The sequence below is a fragment of the Gymnogyps californianus genome, chromosome 25, assembly GCF_018139145.2.
Source record: "Gymnogyps californianus isolate 813 chromosome 25, ASM1813914v2, whole genome shotgun sequence".
In the NCBI taxonomy this organism is placed as follows: domain Eukaryota; kingdom Metazoa; phylum Chordata; class Aves; order Accipitriformes; family Cathartidae; genus Gymnogyps; species Gymnogyps californianus.
In genome coordinates this window covers 6,700,127-6,721,429 of record NC_059495.1, presented here as the reverse complement: position 1 = coordinate 6,721,429, position 21,303 = coordinate 6,700,127, and the positions used below count along the sequence as shown (strand labels likewise).

Genomic DNA, 21,303 nt, shown 5'->3' with positions numbered 1-21,303 from the left:
GTAGTCTGCCAAACACCGCTAAGACTGAGCTGGATGTTTTAAAAGTCTAATGTTCAAAAGCTTTGGTTTGTTGTCTGCTACAGAGTGAAATGAGAAAATAAATGCCTTTTTATGGACCACACAACACACAGATTGTATCTGCACAGTCCAAACTGGGCAAGGCACAGCAGTATAATGCATTCAACCCCAAAGCTAGGTTTTTTAGTTTATTTCTCCAATGTCCGTAATCTAAAATTGCCAGGATGGCCAAATGCCCTTACTCTTCCTCATGCTCTCTGTTTTTGCAACAAATCACAAATATCTTAAAGCTTTTAAATTTATACGGGTTTAGCCTTAATTAACAGAACTCGTTTCCTCTGTGTCCATCCGAGAAATCAAGGAGATTTTTGCATGCTGCTGCAGTAGGCTGAACACCAATGCTAGCACCATATCCAAAAGGCGAGGAAAGTGAAATTTGTTTTATAGTCTTTTTTTCTCGCTCCTTCAGTATTTTTGGCCTGATACAGATGCATCCTGCCAAAATGTCTCCCCACTGCACTATCATTCTATGAGCTATTTCACACCTCCCATTCAATTCTAATGTGGAGCCAAATCCGTTCAGACACCACTGATATCCAGCGTGTGACAGAATGGAATCTTTCCCTGGACATTAGGAGAGGCCATGAGATGTCAGGGGTGAAGTATCTCCATGGTAGAAATGACGCTCAGCTCCTTCCATGCCTTTCCGTTCATTGAATCCAGATGCCACAAGTTTCTCAGCTTTGTAAGTATCTGAGAGACAGGGACATAGACTAACACGTGAGAGGTGAATCACAGACTTGGGGTGGGGAGAAATTCTAGCTAGCCAGAAGGATTACTTAAAAGAAAAAAAAAAAAATAAAGAAAAACAAAAAAAAAATAAAAAGGTGACTGGTTCTATGTCCATCCTTTAAAGCGACGAGGCCAACTCCCAGCATTTTCAGTTTGGTTTAGTAAAACACTGAAAAAGAAGGTAACAGAACTTCTCCGTCGTTGGGCATGGTTCACAGCCTCTGGATCTACTGGACAGCAGCTCAGTTAAATCTTGCTGCGAAGTAGCATCTTCCTTAGCCAAAGCACAGAATTCACCACATTGTCCCCACACAAATCAAATCTCTGCACTGTACTCTCAAAGTATCTGAGAGTCTGACAGAAGTGTCAGACAAGCTGGGCTCACTTCCATCAGTGCACCGTCAATACCCTGCATGCTATGCACTGGCTATTTGCTACTCCTGGGGCTTGCTCCTGCATGAACATATACTGCAGGGTTTAAGGACACAATTATACCTGAGGGTGTCCCGTTACTCTTTAGAGATATCAGTAAGGTAGGTAGAAAGACCAGAAGTGGTATGTTTCAGGGTTAGAGAAAAACTGTTCCATAAAACATTGGCACGTCTGTAGGCCCACCTGAAATAGTCAGGAAAGAATACAAGGTTCATCTCTGCATTAAGCACTGTGAATGCAGTCCCAAAGCTGAGGACTCAAAATATATCAAAATTCCAACTTCCTTAAGTCCCCTGAAAAATCTCACTGTCGGTCACTGTACTGCTTTTGGCTGGGACACAGACGTGTCCACTGTTAAATTTTGCAGTGCTGCTTGTTAGCTTGGATTGCTTTTCTGAAAAGTGATTATTTTGTATGAAACTGGCTATAGCTGGGTTAGAACAGTACTAGCAAAATGCCCAAACACAGGCAATTTTGAGAGATGTTCACTTTCAGCCTCTCTTCCCTCTCTCAAGAGAACTATTTATATATACATGTGTATATATATTGTGCATGTGTGTACTTGCACCGTAAGAGCTGACAACAGCGAGGAATTATTCTGTGTGTTTCTACCACACTAACTACACTGCTGTAGCTCAGCTTGTGCCAAGCTCCACCTCCAAAACAGAGCAGGATGCTTTACTCCTCATCTCTCTCAAACACCCTACACCAGCGTGCACGCAGAGTTAGTGCAGAAGAGCAAGTTCACTGCAAATTCATGTTTCTGGGTGTACTAATGCCACTATGCTGGTACAGTCCGATAGCAAACACTTCCCCACCCCACACAATTCACATCTGGGCAACGCAGGAGTGCCTATTCCATATACTTCCTTTTAGTACCTGAGAAATGTCAGCAGAATCACATAAAGAGCTTTAAAAAGAGAGACAGACACCACAGTGATTCCCATTAATGTTCAGCATAAATTGATAAGATGGATGCTCAGTAAGTGCCGAGGCAAATCGTGAAAAGAACTGCTATGCTAAGACCAGAAAAATGACCAAACGCAGGCATTAACTTTCCACTGAATCTGTCAATGCAGTATGTCTCCCACAAACAACAATTTCATTCAACATCTTAAAATAGGATAACCTATTATGTAGCATTTTACAAAGTCACTATCTTCGTATTAGTAGACAAGGAATCTGTGGTACAAAGTGGCAGATTTATCTGCCCAAAGCATTTTGATACCACAGTAGCAGAGGCAGTGAAACAATTTCATACCAGATGTCTGGAGACATAACTGGGAACAGATCAAGAATCCCCATCTCCTGGCTGCCAGCAGCACGCCTTGATCAACAAAAACGCTGGCCGGCATTCTCCCTCACGTACTTCCTCTGTTTATCTATCTGGTGCGTCCGTGTGTCAATGTACACTCCCCCCACAACTGACAGGCATACGTATGCATAGTCAAAGCATGCATGCTTGTGCCTCTAGGCTAATCATTGTGCAGCTCTGCACAAACTGTAGCGAGGATTATTTGCTTAACAGACTCCTTTTTCTCCTCTCAACGTTCCTTTTCTTTTCTTAAAATTAGCTGGTCGCAGTACCACAGACAGCATCCTTTTGAGGACTGAGCTAGTGAAGAAGTGGAAAAAAACCACACGCGCCGCAGAAAAGTGTCATATCGAAATATTACGAGGCTGCGTTGCCAAACAGAATGCAATACAGTCTGCAAAACAAGGTGGGGGGCAAAAACATGGCATTTACCTGACAAGAGATCTGTACAAGGTAGACCAGTTCCTTGGATTCACAGCCGTTTCTCGTTACTTCATTCTGTTCCTCTGGGAGCGAAAGCTACACCAAGGGAGTGGGGAGGGGGTGGAGAAAAGAGGGAGAGAGAAAGACCAGGTCAGTGAGCAGGGATAAGCCAGGCATGTAATAATGCATGAAGCACAACATTCACATCAACTTGCTCCAAGACATGCTGAGTATCAGGGAATCAGGGAAGTGCTTGTCTGTCTGGAGTTGTCAGACAGAAAATATTCAGCATTCGTGGCTTACACAGACTCTCGAATGCCACTGGATTTTGGCATCTCACCTGACAGTTAAAAAACAAAAATATGGTTCAAAAATAAAACAATCATAGGAAGGCGAACTGTTCAAGCCAGGGATTAAACCTCTAGATTAGAAGTCTGCAAAATTAATTGTTCACTGAAAATATCTCTATAAATATTCATGTATCAGATAACAGTGATTCCCCCCCCCCCAATTTTATTCCTTTTTTATTTTATATGTTCAGGCAGACATTAGATAATAAAACATATCTCCTAATTTCAGTGTTGTCAAGCAATTTACCACAACAGAGGGCTTTATGGCACCATTCATCACATACAGAGTCATTAAATACAACATCAGGATGTGCTTCTTTTCAGAGCAGTGAGGAGAGATTTAACCATGTCATTCCTGTACACGTACTGAGTGCCTTGACTAGTCCTGCTACTAGTCCTGCTACTCCCACTAGTCTTGATATCCTATACTTAAAATGGCTTACATTTAATGATCTTCTCTGAAAACAGAAATTACAAAGTGATCACAAGCAAATTAAGACTGTTTGCAAAGCAAATAAAAAAAGGAAATGTCTTCCAAAAAGTTGTTTCATAAAAGAAAGAGAGATCCTTATCCAGTGCAGAGCCCCGGGAAGAGAAAATCACGAAACACTCCCTTAAAGGTGCATGGAACAGGATGAGGTATCTCAACCCCTCTGCACACACAGAGCCATCATTGCTACCTTTACTCCTCATATGACAGAAATTAAATCATACAGTGAAAGCACTGCCGTACTTGCCAGAAGAGTTATTCGCTTTCTTTCTTAAGCAGAAATGATGCCAGTTTAAGAATAGAAAGCACTGAAGAGTAGCCCAGGACTTTTTACAAAAAGGTCTTTTGGAACAACACTTTCTCTCTTGGAAAATGTGTACATAAATATTTAAGTCTGTAAAAAAATCATGATTAGCTAAGACCAAAAAATGCCAACAACAAATGAAAACAGACACAAACGTAAGACTGAGGAGATAAGTCACAAATTGCTGTATTTTCATGAATGTAAGCAGGAGAAAATCAGAACCAGGTGATTAGAGGCACGTACCTCCTGAGAAACAGAGAGATGTAAGGCAAAATTCGCTTACATATCAATGACCACCTATACCCAGAGTGAGTTTAACTTTGCATTTTGCCAGTACCTCTATCCTCGCTGTAAGAAAGTTGCAGAGCACACGAATTCAGCACTCCTCCTTCACCAGACCTAACTTCCTGAATACTAATTTCTTTTCTGATGGTTGTATACAGGATTGCAAATAATTAAAAAGATTTCTGGACCAAAGAAAGTCTTTGGATTTCCATAATTTATTATATTTTTACAGCATTAAATGTATTTAGAGGAAGAGAGAGCATGTGTGCAAATGCTCACCACTCCCTCGTGCTGGTTATGCAAATAAAACTTTCTCCTGCTTTGTGGCAGTCCTTTCTGGTGAGCAAATACAAATTTTCCATCAAAGGATTTGTATCAGAAATCAAGTTTGCGCTTTCGGTCTTCACTGTTGTCTAACAGTGCAGAGTAGTTTAAAAATAATTGTACCTAACTGGGGACATCTAAGAGCCTTTCGCTGAGGCTGCTCTTTACACAACTAGAAGGACAGAGAAAGTCTTAAAACAGTGTGCAAGTTCTTGAGGATGAAATCCACTCAGTGTCACCTCCATTTGGATACTATCTGTACTCCATCATAAATCACCTCTCTAGAAAAGCCATGAAATGTCTCCCTCCGCCACCGTTACGGCTTCTCCTGTACCACTTTCTCAGCACACACTCTTCTTCAGCTTCCAGACAGCCTCTCGTTCCACCTATAAATTCTCCCTTCAAAGCGAGCTTTCTTCTGTAAAGCTTTCCAGCAAGAACTTTAAAGATTTTTATGCACGCTTACATCCTCATAAGGTTGGTGTGTAATACAGTTCCAGAGATAAATCTTTCTAACTGCTGCAGAGGATCTTTCACAAGTTGAGCTTAATTCCACTAAAAAAATTGCATTCCAGAAAGAGGCAATTTTAAAGATTTGTAAGAGGGACTTTTCTATGTGTGTAACAGGGTGTAGCTTGCTGCCACTGATGTGATTAAATACAACCATTATTTATCTCTGTATTGCACATTGCCCCCCCACTTTGTCATCATTCTTTGCAATCAACTTTCACATTTAAAGTGCTACTAAGTTTTGAAACTAACTAACAGTCAAAGAAAAACAAAATAACAAAGCATTCAGTAAAGGAAAGCTAATACATGGCTGGAGTTATTTTCCACATTTGTCAGGTAACAAGGAGCTCCAGTTCAATTAAAGGTGGGTTTCCTCCTCAGGGAGAAAAGTTTCCATCCTTTAATCTTCCCTATGCCTATTTAGGGTACATACACCTACTCTATCAACCCACAACGAAACTTCAGGCCTTGCCTTCCTTAAGTATATCAGTGCTAAAGGACATCACTGCAGGCCCCGCTTCACTCCGGCAGGCTCTGTTTACCTGAAAAGCCAGCAGCCAGGCAATGAAATCGCCAACGTACAAATGTAGCAGTTCCCTAAACATATTCAAGGCCTGATTCCGTGCAACACAACGCGGGGTAGAAAAAGGCACGGGTCAAGTTAAGACAAAGGTTGAATTGCATCACCTTTCCTCTTACATATACTGTAATTTACACCAGTTTGGACTTAAGTCAAGCCAAGTCTATACATGAACTCTCCAGAAATAGCAAGTGAATCATCTGTAGGCATGAGGTCCATGTGTGTAGGACAACTAAGTTACAGCAAACTTTTCATTTGAAAGAGTATACCTACCTGAGCATTAACCTACTGATTTATATTCATCGACTTTACACCCACATAGTTAGTTTCCACTTCAATGCTTCTGAATGTCCCCATTTAGACAAACTCACTGTAGCGAGAAGTGACATTTTAAATCCATTGTATTGCCCTACATATAAGCAACTGTTTTATTTCATAGTGGAGTTGTAAAAGCTAACTGAACGACTGTTCCTCTTCCTGCAGCCAGCCTCGTGCCTACTGAGAGACAGAGAATAGAATTGTTTACACAGGAAAATCTATTGGTTTTATCCTGTAACTTAACTGTCCTCGCAGCAAAATACCCTGGAAGATGAATATTCGCTTACGTTCCCTGTTCCCCATGTGGCATAATGTTTGTTTTGCTCTGTTAATAGACACGCTTTAAAGCTCTTCCAAAAACTGTGGACGTCATGACATTTAAAAGCCTTTCCTCCTGCAGCATCCCTTACAAACAAAACATCCTAGAAAGTACAGGTGCATCTGGGCTTGATTTGAAATCCAGGGAGCACAAAGCAAAGGCCTCTCTTGGCCTTAGTGGACTCTGAACATGACTCACAGCCAGAATTTCATTGACTCCAAATTGGGAAATTGATTTTCATCTTCTTAAAGGACAGACCAAAGACAGCAGGGTCTCGAGGATACCCCTGTAACAGTTTCAACGTGTATCATCTGAGATAGCTGAAATAATCTGTAAATAGCATTTATGGTAACGGAGCAAAGCGTTAAACAGCGTTCCTTATATATATGGCTTGAGACATAATCTGAAATGTTCATTTTTCACATTCCAAATGGCTGTCAAACTTCCTGAACCTGATAAACAATTATAATGCATTAGGTTCTGTTAGGTTCATTTATTACTGGAATATGTATGCTTAGCTAGCACAAGTAGATATGACTGACTTCATAAATTAGGTCTACGGTATCCTAAACTTTTCAGTGGTGGCATTTTGTGATACACAAAGAAAGCCTTAAAGATGGTCCTATGAAGGCATCACACTAACAGCTGTATGGACAACGCAGAGTGCTGTAAACGTTATGTCAAGGCATCGTTCAAATTTGTCTTTACACAGCTAGAGACAAGCTTCTCCACTCTGCCTTTCTGCACACACCCACAAAGAACTGATGAGTATATTAAATCCTGGAGCAGGCAGGCAATTTCTCCTCTACCAGCAAATTCATGCTATGTCACTTTGCGCAGCTGACTAGTAAGAGCTGTAGTTCCTAACACAACAATCTGCCAAACGATGGGTAACTATAATAAACTGAATAGCAGCAAAGACTTCCAAGAGCAGGAGGCCAGCTGAAGAAGCAATCAGGATCTCATAGTATCAACAGTAACAGTTTCAGCTTGGTATCTTGAAAAGACAAAATTAAGTCACATACCTTGCTCACATACAATTTTGCCAAAAAGAGCAGTGCTTGCTAGCCAAGACTTTATTGATCATATATACAGGTAGGACTAGCTTAAAAATGCTTCTAGTTCATGTGGTCTTCCCGCTATCTGAGAAAAAGCAGCTTATCTCAAGTAAGCTAGCAGATAAAGACAGCGACTGCAGGAGTCTCCTGCAGAGGATAATTTATTGGTTATTCCTCTTGTAGAGATAAACAGCAACAAAGTAAACAGGAGGGTAAGTTATGATATGGCACATTCAGAAGTCTTATTCAAAAGCTCTGTAGTGTTACAGGGTACAATTCTGTGCGCGTGCATTTATCTTCCAGAACAGGGGTTAACAAGAACAAAACAAACACTCTCATCTCTCCTCTCCAAAGTGGCTTTGGAAGCTCGCTTCTGCTCTCCCTCCAAGAATAATCCTCGCCTCAAACTCTGGCAGATCTGTGCTTGGAGCAAAGCAGCAGGCGTTTTAAAGACTCATTTGTTTGTCTGGAGCTCCACAATTTCAAGGCTACTGTGAACCTGTCTGGAAAGCGCACGGGACCTGCCACATTCCCCGCACAGAGATCCAAAAAGCCAAGGCTAGTGACTGTGGAGAGGACTTTAATTAGAGGAGAGGCAGCTTTTAAGTGGCCCTGCTTCATGAGCATGTTTCACTTGTCAGCATGACCACAGGCAGAAAAATAATTAAAATACAACTTCTGAGATTCATGCAATCATTTTTTTTGCTTTAAACCACAGTGTCACATTCTTGTGTGCTCCTCTTACAAACTACAAAAACTCTGAAAAACCATTTCAAGGACAAGCACTACATAAATCTGTTGCCAAGACTAGGATTGTTGGCTACTAAATTAAAGTGCCAAGTCCTTACCAGGTAAGAGCTGGCTCTGCTTTGCAAGGTCAATGGGGCTGTGTCCGCTCCTCTTAGACCCTCTGACCCCCAGATGTCAAAGTAAGCTAATTTAGATAGCTTTGGCTTTAATTTCCTTGTTTCCCTTGTTTGCTGAGTGATGTTAACTCCATCATCTAGCTCTCCTGATGAAAGGATAATTTGTGAAAAGCTTGGGAAGCATAGATTTGATTCGTCTACGAAACTTATTTATTTCAACTTCTGCTTCACAAAGCCATGAACACATTGATCTCACTCGCACACACGTATCTCAGCAAGTGAGTAACGCAGAGCCGTTGGCAGAGAGCCGGCATGCAGAACAGCACATACTCAGAGAAAAGGTTACAAGAGCTTTGGCAAAGCTATCCTATGTGTTTGATAGCTAACACTGCGAACTTGCCTTGCTTCCAGTGACATAACTCATTTTGCACAGTGTTGTTATCTGAAGCTTAAAATCTTACCTGCAGCTAAAAAAAATTTAAAAATTTAAAAAAAGAACAAAGCAGAAAATAAAAGGAAAAAACCAACAAATCCCCCTCCCCAATGGAATTAGAGTTAAGGTCAGAATTTAATGTGGAAGGCATTAAATAATTAGATGATAATTAATTAGAGAATGAAAACTGTATGCTAGGAAAATGTGCTTGATTCCTTCTCCTTTCAAATCTTCTCCCTATCTGTTTCCAAATAGAAGGAATAGAATCATTCCTCCCAAACTCCAAACCTGCCTGCATTACCTGTGCTTTAAGTAAACTAGTCCACCGAGAAACCATCTCACGTCAGAGGTGTGGAGCCTACGCTGACCTGGGACACACCCAGGGAAGACCACTCAAGAGAGCAGAAAAGCCTGTAGAATAACTCTTACAACCTCTTGGAGGTGATTTCAATATTCCACACAGCATCTCCCAAGTGCTTAACTAAATTCCTCTGAAAATGATGGCCTGATTGGGAACCAGCAGAAAGCCAAAAAGACTATAGCTTATGCATGACTGTATTTGCATGCTGGTGACTGGCTCCTGCAAAAAGTTTTAGTGACATGATTAGTACATAATTGACACAATATTAAGCCACAGGGAGCAATTACTAGCTTTTCCAGCAAAATGTAAGGACAGTCACATATATCCATTACCAAGCCTGAGCTGTCAGATACGTTGCTGGCATCTCATACCAAGATGCTGACAGGACATGCCTGTCCTTGACCCTGAACAGCAAGTACATCTACTGAGGCGTTCCTGAACAGACAGTCCTGCCTCTGCTTTGGTTTGATCTGCATGCACGAAGCGCAATACGTGCGTTATCGCCATAAAACCTGCTGTGACGCAACGGACAAATTGCACCTACCTGTGTGTAACGTAATGCAAATGCATATTCTTATGTGAAAAATGCATTTCATGGCCAAAGTAATTAAGTACATAAAATGAACACAGCTGCTCTCTACAGTTTACGAGAAACTGCAATGCTTCATAATATTATAATTAGTAGAAGTTTGCTATAAAGTATAAGCAAGGTAAGCCTCATTAGCAGACTCACTCCTTTCACTTTATGCCACAACCTGTCCATCTGTGACCCCACACAACCGACTGGCAGCATCCGGCACACTGGTCCAGGCCAGATGAAGAGGTCACGGGAGATTCGAGCTCCTCAGCACGGAAGGATGTGATGGGACAGATGGCGATGAATCAGCCTCACGGGCAAGCATAAGCTTCAACAGGTTTCATCTCAAACATAGCGCACATCTGTAGAAATCTCGAGGAGAGAAGAGATGGCAAGAATGCTGAAGAAGTGTCTTTTGCCAGGAGTTTTAAGTCAGTGGAAAGGCTGATGCTGTTCCTGGCAGAGGATGTGTCATTGTTCCAAGGAAACCTGGTAATCTTTTTACTTTTTTCCGAGATGGAATTTAAGGTTAACTCCCTGGTGAAAGCAGCCAGACACATGCAACTGAAATTTCTGCCGCTCAAACTCAGCCATAGCAAAAGCTCGTTAAGTTTCCAAGCCACTATTACATCTGATAATTTTTTCTGACAGTATTAGGAATGGACTCTTTTTTTTCTTTCTAAACCACCGCACTTCTAATGTCTCCTTGATGTCTATCCTCTCGTTAATTTATGATGTTTGTGCAATTTAGCAAATCAGACGAGGGAAAAACCACAGGACAAACGCCACCTTTATGCATCACTTTGGAATGTATGTTTTGGGTGAAAAGTATGTCTGATGGCCAAGAGCAAGAAATATGAAGCTAATTTTCCTGTGAAATATTGCTATGTTTTATTTAAAAAAAAAAATTTCTAGGGCCCAAATATCCTTGGGACAAATCCTGAAGAAATTAAAAGCCTTAACACTGATCAAACTCAGAGATGCAGACTCATTATAAGAAAAAGCTTTTATTACCTCTCTCAGCTCCAGTCCCTAATAGACGATACTTTCACTATCTCCTAAATTACCCTGGTGATTCAAACACCACTTCATCTTCATTTAGCTGAGTCCATTACTTACATCAGTTGGTCTTGTAATGGGGCACCTTCAAGACCTGGTTTTTTGATATGTTTGAAGATATTATTTTATCATATTTGAAATTTTACGTTGGCAAATCTTTTCAAATAGGGAAACATTTTCTAACTAATTACTCTGACAGCACAAATGTATTTATCTGGCCTATTTTTCCTCTCTCCAGATTTATCTCGCTAAATGTACTAATTATACTCCCACATGGTTCCCCATCTTCTCCTGCTTTCTCCTTTTCATACTGAACTGTGGCTTCAGAGCAAGAAAAGAACATTTCCGACAGAGTGGCTTCTTTACCCAAGCACAAATATCCTGAAGTAATGATGAAAGACAAGAAAGACATGTTTAAAGAATATTTTAATATCTGAAACTCCATTTCTTCACTGCTATTTGAAATCATCCCTTTGAAAACTCAAAAGCGGTACCCAAGAGCGGCAAAAAAATCAGAGCTCAACAACACAAAAAAGAAAACGCATCTCTTGTAATGCCACACAGATTACTACTCCGAGCTAACCACAGTGTGACAAAATCACTCGCTGCACGTCTGAACTGCACAGAGCACGGTATATTATACATTATCTCCAGACAATCAATGAAACACCGCAGGCCTGCCGCACTCAACTGTAATCAGCGCCAGGGTGAAAGACATGCAAGCAAAGCTCTCCCAGGGCGGCTGAATTTTCCTGTCAGTTTTGTAAAGTATCTATGATACAATTGTGTAGAAGCATCGCATAGATTAATTCTGGCCACATAAGTCTGCTAATATTGGCATTGAGGTTCACTCCGTAGTTCTACTTTGTGTTTGTATGCGGAAATGAAACTCAAATGCACCTCTGCAGTAAAAAGGCAAAACGTTCCCATGAAGATATCCTGGTTTTCCCCCATGGACTGAGCAGAGTACAACAGAAAACATCACGGGAACATGCAAGGAGGATACTAGCGACAGAGGTGAAATTAAATGCTGGCTGAAACTCTCTTCCTAGCAGACACAAGTTCACATCAAATCACAGGTGTACTCAGAAGGCCGAATTTTATGCAAGTACAAGCACTAAGTAAATTTTAAAGGTTTTGGGATGTGTATTTTGCTTGTAGCTACTTTCAGAACTATTTTAAGCTTGCAAATCACGAGACAATTTTTTCCTATGGAAGCATGATTATTCAGCAGTCAGCATCCCTTCAACTGAGCTTCACCTTCAAGACTAATAAATCCTACCATCGTTTATAAATATGCACAGCTAGAGAAAAAGGCAGATACTAACTCCACAGCAGGATCCTTGAGGTGCTTTAATCATACTGGATGCAATAATAGTTCCATATGTGCCTTATATGCACAAGATCAGGTCTCCTTCGGGTTATTTTGTTTTTAATATAAGCTTCCAATGAGGCCATGCATGCATGCTGCGCATCTCGGTACTTCTGAGACAGGCTAGAACAGCTGTGACACTCCTCGAGCGCCTTCGCAAATCAAGACTATTGCGGAGGATAACTTTAAAGACAGAGAAGAGTATGCTGGGCACCCACGCTGACTAGAACATGTGAAAAACGGAGCTCCTGGGGTGTGACTAGCTGCTGCAACTTTTAAAATACACATCCACCTGAACTCTCTCGCAGGGGGCTGGCCAATGTCATCACTTCAAGATGGCAGAAAAGAAGGGCATCTCACGAGATTTAATGACTCCTGGATTTGGCATCTGATTTAGAGGTTGATTCCAGCATGTAATGCTGGACAAAGGTTACTAAGGCTGTTCCCACTGCTGCTCGCAGGCTCTTGCTGGTAGCATGCCTTTAGAGCAGGCAACTGCCCTTGCTCAGGCAGAGCAGAGGAATACCCCCGACAGACGGCGGACAGAAAAATACATGGCACCTACATGCAAGCAGTAGCCAGCTTCAGACTGAAATTCAACAACAGCTTTTAGCACTGACTAAAGTTATCAGCATCGGTCTGATGGTTATCAGCATGGTTGATTTCCATTACATTAGTCTAGCTGTGAATGATGATTTTGTTTTCTTGGTGATGAATACCACCTTGGGTTACAACATGTTGCTCACTTGTGCTTGTGTATGCGCAGGTCCAGAAGCATCCCCTTGTCAGGAAGAATTTGCATAGGTGCAACAATACACGGTACTGGGGATGGGGTGCTCGTGTAACTACATGCCAGGAAAGACTCCGCTGCAAATACAGCAGCTTCTGACCTGATGCTTTTAAGTTCAGCACAGTGACCGGTGCAGGACAGTTCCACTCTGAGTACTAAAGATAGTCAATTAGACAAATGGTAAAAGATAAGGCATGTTAAGGAATATTAATCAACTAACCCAGCAATACAAAACAAATGTGAAACCAGGCAAAACACTCACCCAGTGTCACATTTCTGTTGCACACAGCAAGAGGAGATGGAAGGCAATTCCTCCTGACTTCTACCCTTTCCAATCTCACATGCAGCTTGAGAGAGGTGGATCCTCCCCATGCCACGCTATCCATGCTAGACTGCTATTGTAATGCTGCTCTCAGACACAAAGCACAGTGGGATCTAGTTTGTGCCTCTCCAAAGATGAAATCAGGAGTAACCTTGACAGAATTTGACTCTTACTGCAGTCAGAAATGCGCGACTTGGAAACATCTCACTTTCAATCCTTGATTCCAGGTTGAGCTGCCAATGCAGGCAGCTTATGTATATGCTGCCGGAGTTTGTTTGTTTTAATTCTTAAGCCAAGTATATTTGATGCTTAAGCTTGTTGAGACGTAAAATCTCAGAGAGTTGTATCAGAGATACTTTTCCCAGATTTTCCTGTCTTAAGTTGCAAATGTTTTCTCATGTGGTCTCACCCTTTTATTTCCTCTAAATGTATAAGAAGGTCAATCTTCATAAGCAATGAAATATTCATAAAACTTCTTAGATGCAGCCATTAGGGACTCCATTAGGCAAAACTAACTTCTTAGGGTCTGAAAACAGAATGTTTTCATGAAGTTAAAATATCTAATGTTATTAAAAACAAACTAAAGAACACCCCCCTCCATGAGGCTGCATGCAGAGCAGCGCCTCAGGCACTCGATGACTGGCAAAGAGGACATAACATCCTGGAACGCTCCCTAAGCTGAATTTGCCACCTGTGGGTTTTCTGGTTGGAATTTACTGGGTTTGTCTTTTGTCTTTAAAGCTCTATATGAACTGACCGTTAAGAAACTTCCTCACCCCATGTGTTCCAGGCTATAGAAATAATAGCCACAAGATAAATTAGACCCAAAACATTGTTAGTGAGAGAACTTTTTACGTACAAGCCACTGGGCTGAAAACTGCTTTTCACCTTAGTTGGTTGAAAGCTGGATTTTCTGGCTCCTTCATATGAAGCAGAATCTATCTCACTTCTAATGAAATTTGGGAAGACATGGGAGAAATACAGAACTACTACCAGATTTGCTTCACAGATTTCTTTCCTGCATGGTTTTTTGCTTCCATGATGACCTCCTTTTCTTCTCCTTCTCTCATGGGGGAAACTACTTCCACTCTCTGGGCTTTCAGAAGACAACAATGAAACATGACACTAAGCAGTGGCTCTCAAACAAATGTTTACCGTGGACACGGGTAGCTGTATTTTTGCCAGACACACAACAGGGTAATAAGTTACACATGGTGACAACATGGAAAGTCCCTGCATTCAGTAACTGTGACCACAGTTGGGGAATCACTGCCAGAGCGTATCTCAGAGTACGGATGGGTGCAGGCAATCGTGTTCCTTCTGCAAAGTCATCCTCAAGAGAGCTTATTAGGCCATGCCCAACACCACGCTAACCAGGCTCTAGGGCTACAGCAGCCCTGAAGCACAGGAGTAAACGTCCATGTACTCTGCTGCATAGACATATGCTTCAGGGATTAATAACTAGAAGATAAATGAACAGAATCTGTTACTGATTCCATCTATTACTTCTGATCACCAAGAGGCATACCGTGGGATAAAACACAAAGGAAAAAGACAGTTTTGCTAGCACACCTACAATGAAAATCAAAACCACAGCTATTCCAAAGAAAGCTTGTAGGGTAAGCCCAGCCTCAGACACATGAATGCATCTGGTTTCAGTAAATACAGAGCCTCTATTATGGCATGTTGTTGATTAAATGATTGTTTTGTTGTTCGGAGAAAACAGAGCATTCCACTTTGACAGGCACAGGAGGATGTGTGATGTCTTGCTCCACAGCCTCAGTATTTTCACAGAGCGTGCTGAAGCACTGACATTCCATCCAAGCATACCTGGCCAGCCTCGCTGGAGGAAAGCAATGATCAGTGCATTGCCTATGGCCCCCACGTGGCTTGCTGTACAGACATCAGGGCTCACAAGGAAAGGAAAGAAAGCAGTAAGTGTAGTGCGGGCAAAAGGAAATTAAAATAATCTTGAGGTACACAGGTTATATCTTTCAAATTCATTTTCCATAAAACAATATCGCATAAATGAAACATTTCCTTAATAAAAGCAATTGCAAGGATGTGTTAAATGACTAAGGGTATAGGTTCCCATTAATATTACACTGCTGACAAAATATAATTACAAACATTGCAGCCATTCCTGGCACAGATACCGCCAGGTACAATAAACCAGGCCCCAAGCAGAGGAGTTTGATTTGGTTTTGATGTAAAAGAGTTTGAACACATATTTGAGCGTCTTTACAGAAAGTGCCTTTAGAGTGCATCGTGCAAACAGCATTTCTGGACCAGACAGAGGATTTTGAACTTCTTGTTCTGTTTCAAACTTCTGACTCCTATTAAGCTGCACAGTACTTGTTAGGAGTTTGTCCCTTAGATCTCCAGAGCATATCAAGTTGTTCCCTATGAATTCCTAGCTTTTAAAATGTGAAAGATAAAAAAGAAAGAAAGAAACAAACAAACAGAAAACCCAGCTACTCACAGAAGTGTGTTGTAAGGAATCAGCGTAAGAAAAAAGCCACAAGTCAAACAAATAGATTCCAAATCATTAATTTAAATCTCACAGCTGCTGAATTCTGTGCGTGAGAAGCACTGCCATGCAAACAGTGTAGTATTTTGAAAGCAGCTAGTCCAAACAGTCCTCCTTACTCTATGCTGACTGCTCAGCCAAACACAAACACATAAATAAAACACAAAAAAGCTCTCAGTTTCTTTGACTTATGGCAAATATTAAGCTCAGATTTTTGAGTAACACGGGTACTGTATCACCAGCTCTTACTTGTCACACTAACCAAAAACTCAAATGAAAGCTGTCACTCAGCCTGATGCAACTAACAGAGGAAAAAAAAGTATGTAAAAAGATTCCCTTTATTCACATATGCAAATCTGGGTGCAAGGGATAAAAGGCTTAGTGGGCCATATGAAAAGCAATGAGCAAAGATAGGCAGGAAATAGGAAGTGGTTTAAGTCCAACTCTCCTGCACAAAAGAGAAGGAGAGCTGAGCCAGCACAAAGGGAGAAGTTAGGACACATCCTAAAAGCTTACAGCGACTTATGATTTCCAAATGAAGGAGCAATGGTCATTCTCATAATTATTTTGCAGGGGTCTTGTAGATGCTTTGCACCGATTTGCACCGCTCATTGAGAGCCTGGAATAGCACTAAGCTGCCTGTGGCAGGAATTTCGGAGGTAGGCACGTGGACAAAGTCATTCCTAGAAAGCCCAGATGCTGATTTTGTCCGGTTAATAATTTACTGGCTATGAATGAAAAAAATGCATGTAAGCTTGTAAAACTTATCTGTCTACTGTATGTTTTTCTATGGTTCTTGTCAGCATGGCATCTAAGATGAGTATTATGTGTCCCTGCACCTGATTAAAGATTTATCAAAATCTACGTTTCACATACATACATATCTGCATCGAAAAGAAACATGTAATAAAGCTTTACAAAATTTTCCAGATGAAATTTCAGAGTCCATATGCATTCTTCTTTATCAATAGATATTACTTTATATTCCAAGGATTAAAGAAAGATGCATGAAAGACCAAAGAAAAGGAAATAAATTATAAAGTCTTCTCTCATTTTAAAAAGAAACCTTTGCTAAACCTACCCTCATAACAAAGGAAGTGTTCTAGGCATTATTAGCAACAGTTTGGAACACATCTAGCACCATAAAATGCAATACACTCCTTTCTTTACCGGCCCCTCGTTTCTCTAATTAGTAGAAGATGCACTAGAAGTTTAAAAACCTGTATCTGAACAGCCATTCACTTCTGTTGAGGTAGGAAACCACTACTGGGATGCTCCCCAGCCCCACTCCCAGTTAATTCCTTATACCTCATTAATATGGCTTTCCGACTGACTTCCTCAGTGCAAAAAATTTTCCAAAAGGCCACAGGTTAATCTCTGGAAGGAGAGCCACAGTTTGCATTATCCTGAGCTTTAAAATCTGTAATGTAAGACAGTCTACACAAAAATGCAATAAACTCTCCTTTTTGATCATTCTGCAAAGAAAACACTGCCTGTTAAATTGTAATCTGAATCAGTTTTTATTGCCACATTAGCATTTGGTGCCATCCTTAAGGCGTTCTTCCAGCTGTTTTTATTTTAGTATTATTATTATATTGTGCCAGTAAACAAAAAGGATCTTATATCAAGTATAGAGGATCTCTGAAAGGCTGCGCACTACTTACCCCTGCTACAATGATCTATTCTTTCCATAGATGGGATCCCTAGCCAAGGCCTAACAGTTCCAGGTCTCTCCGTAGCTTCCCAGCAGCTAATTGAAAAAACCTTCCAGGCATCAGCTCCGAAATGCGAGAACTCCAGGCTAGCAAAATCAAATTAAACTCCCCGCATTCGGTTCACTCGCTCTCCTCTCTTCCTGGTGCCGCTGCTTCTTCAGATGAACATGCCTATGAATAGCATTTAAGATCTGCCTCCATAGCCCTGTTAGCCGTTTCCACGCTGCCCATTTCATGCTCAATTTGCACTGTAGAGAAATCAGTGGTGTTCCTTTCTCTCTCTCTCGCTCTCTCATTGGAAAGGTCCCACAAGACAAGCCGTAGAGTTTAACAAGAGCCAAGAGAAACAGAGAGGGAGGGAATGCATGCAGGGATTGTGTTCAGGCGCGGCATAGAAGTCTGCTGCTACAGCTCAAAAGGAAAAAAAAAAAAAAAAAAAAAAATGACAGCAAACTGCCATCACATGCCTGAAACCCAGCACAGTTTAAGGCAAGCTGATTCCTCACCATTCGTTCCTTTCCACTGGTATCAAACTGCTCAGAGCTAAAGCTCCATGAAATTCCTCTCCAGTCCCTGGTGCTGTGCAAACTGCAAATCAATGCAGGATGTGTGCCCTAATGCCTAGGTACAACGGTTCTCTGTTCACTGTACATATTCCCTAAAGAAAACAAGTATTTAAACGATGAAAAGTTTGCTGTCAAAATCTTCCCTGCTCGGTTAACAGCCTAAATATGTTAGCTTGTCCAAGGGGTCCGTACCATGACCAGAGAATGAATGACACTTGGGCATCTGCAAAATCAAATTTTGCAGACCATTATTCAGTGGCAGGATTTTATCATTCAGCACCTGAGCACTGATAACCGCTAACAAGGAGATCACCCCTTCCCCTCAGCCCAAAATTCTGGGTTCAATTTTAAGTGTGCATGGTAATTTAACCATTCAAAGAACTATTAGTTCTAACGAACACGACACCATGTAATACTGCTACTGCAATTTCACAGCACTTCTGCTAGTCCAGAGAATCGAGGTCTAGTCATTTCTGTTCAGAAAAGAGGCATTTTGCAAATTACTGACCATGTAAGTGGTTCTAATTACAGCCAGTCTACCCTGGCCTGGCATTCATTTCACCATTGAGGGGAGGGAACACAATTAGCTCCCTCTTCTCACTTCTACGTTTCTGAACTCACAGCTTAAAACGGAAATCTTAATATCTGAGTTTCTTAGCACAACCTCATGACTTTATTACAATGTTTGGCCAAAGAACTCCCTGGCCAAATTCTAGTTTAATTTTGCAGTCCAACTCAGGTAAGTTGTAGAACATATAAGACAGAGTTAAGTCAGTTCTCAGAAGCTGCAGGTTACTGCCAGTGCCTTCATCTTTCAAGAGCCAATTAAGAGCTTTTACCCTGAAGATGTCAGAAGTCTGTCTTGTATTTAATTTCTTATTAGTTTACTCTAGATGGTGCTCTGTTTGAAGTATCTACTTTGCTTGGGACACTACAGTCAGTCTCCGAGATGGGCTGGCCAGTACAAAAAACGACAGCAAATTATCACATAAGCATCTAGTGGTGTTAGCATAGTGGCTACTTCCATTAACATCACGCATTAGGAATTTGCCAGAAGTTCACATTTTAAGTCTAAATCTGCAGAGTACAGACTTTAAACCAAGTCTCTTCTTGCACACTTTTCGTATTTATTTCTCTTACAAGCACAGTCTAAGATGCAGTGAGATGACACAGAACTATGCTCATTCCAGTCCTGATACCCGTTCTCCTGCCTATGTGCAATTCTCCCAATTCTCCCTGTTTGTTGCCTACACTGACAACAAACTTTAATCTACTTTACATGCTCACTTGCCCACATCCTACGTGGTAGCGTAACACATATATCTTTGATGCCTGAAAAGCATCTTCACATGACTGTGAAGACAACTGATCAGTTTTCAATTCTCACACATGTACAATATAGTGCAGTATAGCACAGCACAGTATAGGAACATACACTTTTAAAGCCTTCTTCATCAGCTGATAGCGGTTCTCCCCCCTTAAAAGTTTCTCTTTGTTCTTTCAGCTGTGAAAATGCTCTAGAGAATTTGTAATGCTCAATGCAAGCTGTTTAAAAAAAATGAAAACTAATTGTTAAAAAGAAACTCAGTTTCTTCCCCCCACCCACTCCTCCAAACTCTATTTCTCCCAAACCTTGGAAAATTCCTTTCCACTAAAGTGTCTTCTTAACTGTCACACTGGAAGGCTTATCAGCAGGTGTCACTGGTTGCTCTGTTTTCAGGTATGACAAGTTGGCAAAATTTGCTTCTCATACACCTAAGTAAATGAGACTATGGGGTGCTGTAATGGCACAAAGAAAACAAACATTAGGGAATGAAGTCAGTGCCTTCAAATTATATAGCCGAAGCCACCTCAAGAGCAACCTTATTTTGTGCAAAACAGGGCAGTAATCAGTAAGCAGTAGAATTCCAAGTCCTGCTCTCTCTTCACCATCCCTCAGCCCATCTGCAAGCTGATTCCCAATTCCCTCTTGCACCTGGTCTTCTCTGATAAAATTAGAAAGCAATTCCTGACACAGAATTGGTGCCACTAATGATGTGTAGACTGGCCTGTCATTGGCACAAAGAGATCATAGAAAGTGACAATGAAGAAAATCTCTTCTGAGGATGGAAGCCTATTTGCTAAGGCAAATAGCATCCTGAAATGACCTGTAAAAGGCGAGAGAGGAATGTCTGAATGGTGGCCCATACCACTGATTTGCCTGTATTTTGCTAACTAGTAGCATATATTATTCATAAGTACATGGAGCTGAAAAGGATCTTACCAGCGTAAGACAAGTCTGACTATAAATTTTGCTCCCTCTTTTAAACTAGTTATGCTACTTGCTCACATTATTCCTACCAGATAGCTAATTTCCTTCTAAGAGGGAAAAGAAACACCAGCAAATAACCAAAAAAGTTCTTATTCCCTCAACTGATAAATCACATTTTAACCAGCTACAATTTTGACTATTCTCTAAATTGACTTTATTAAATGAAATCATTGCTCGCATCCGTACGAACAACAACATTCAGTTCTCATTTGCGCAAGTAGATAAGAAGCCTGGTTGGATTTCAAACTCTGAAATAATTTTATGGTTTATAAAAAACAGCAGCAGCATTTCACATACTGTGTTTTTAATGGAGAGTACTGATGCTGAAACAAACTCAACTACATCTTAGGTTTATACACATCTCTAGAGGAACTCTGAAGAAGAGCTCTTTACAGCCTGCCTGGTATATTGAGGCATGAGCACCCAAGAGTATGCAGAGTGCCCTACCCCACGTAGCCACAACTCTCCTTGTTCCCATCTACCGCTCCTTTTAACAGGTTATTATGCTGAACCCTTCTGTTCCCAACCACAGATTGAGCTGGGGATCTCTGCAGTCTGCAATGACCTGTACTGCATCAAGAGAGCGCAAAACACAAGGAGCAGTGATGTGGAGAAAGCGTCCAAGTGCATGTATTAAGTACAGTCAGTTCTCAGGATAGGGCTCCGCTCTTTCATTTCCTTGGTAATGTGGGTATTACTGGAATCAGTGATGAGCAATGGCCATAGCTGGAACAGTTCAGGAGGTGGGGGAAACCATTCATGGAATGAATGGGTAAATCCCGTGAGCTGAAGCTAGGGAGGCTGCTTCTACTCTTAAAGGCAGTCTGCATCAGATGCCTGTTTTTATAAGCAGCGTTTCAAAGAAGGGTTAACACGCTTCACT

The 21,303-nt window shown here is 41.2% G+C and overlaps 1 protein-coding gene across 1 annotated transcript in view; it reads right to left on the bottom strand.

Annotated features, from left to right (window-relative positions):
• ARHGAP32 (Rho GTPase activating protein 32) overlaps positions 1 to 21,303 on the bottom strand; it is a 188,814-nt gene that overhangs the window by 97,505 nt on the left and 70,006 nt on the right. The window contains exon 6 of the mRNA XM_050910928.1: positions 2,990 to 3,076. Within this exon, the coding sequence (XP_050766885.1) occupies positions 2,990 to 3,076 (87 nt within the window). The remainder of the gene's footprint in view (positions 1 to 2,989; positions 3,077 to 21,303) is intronic.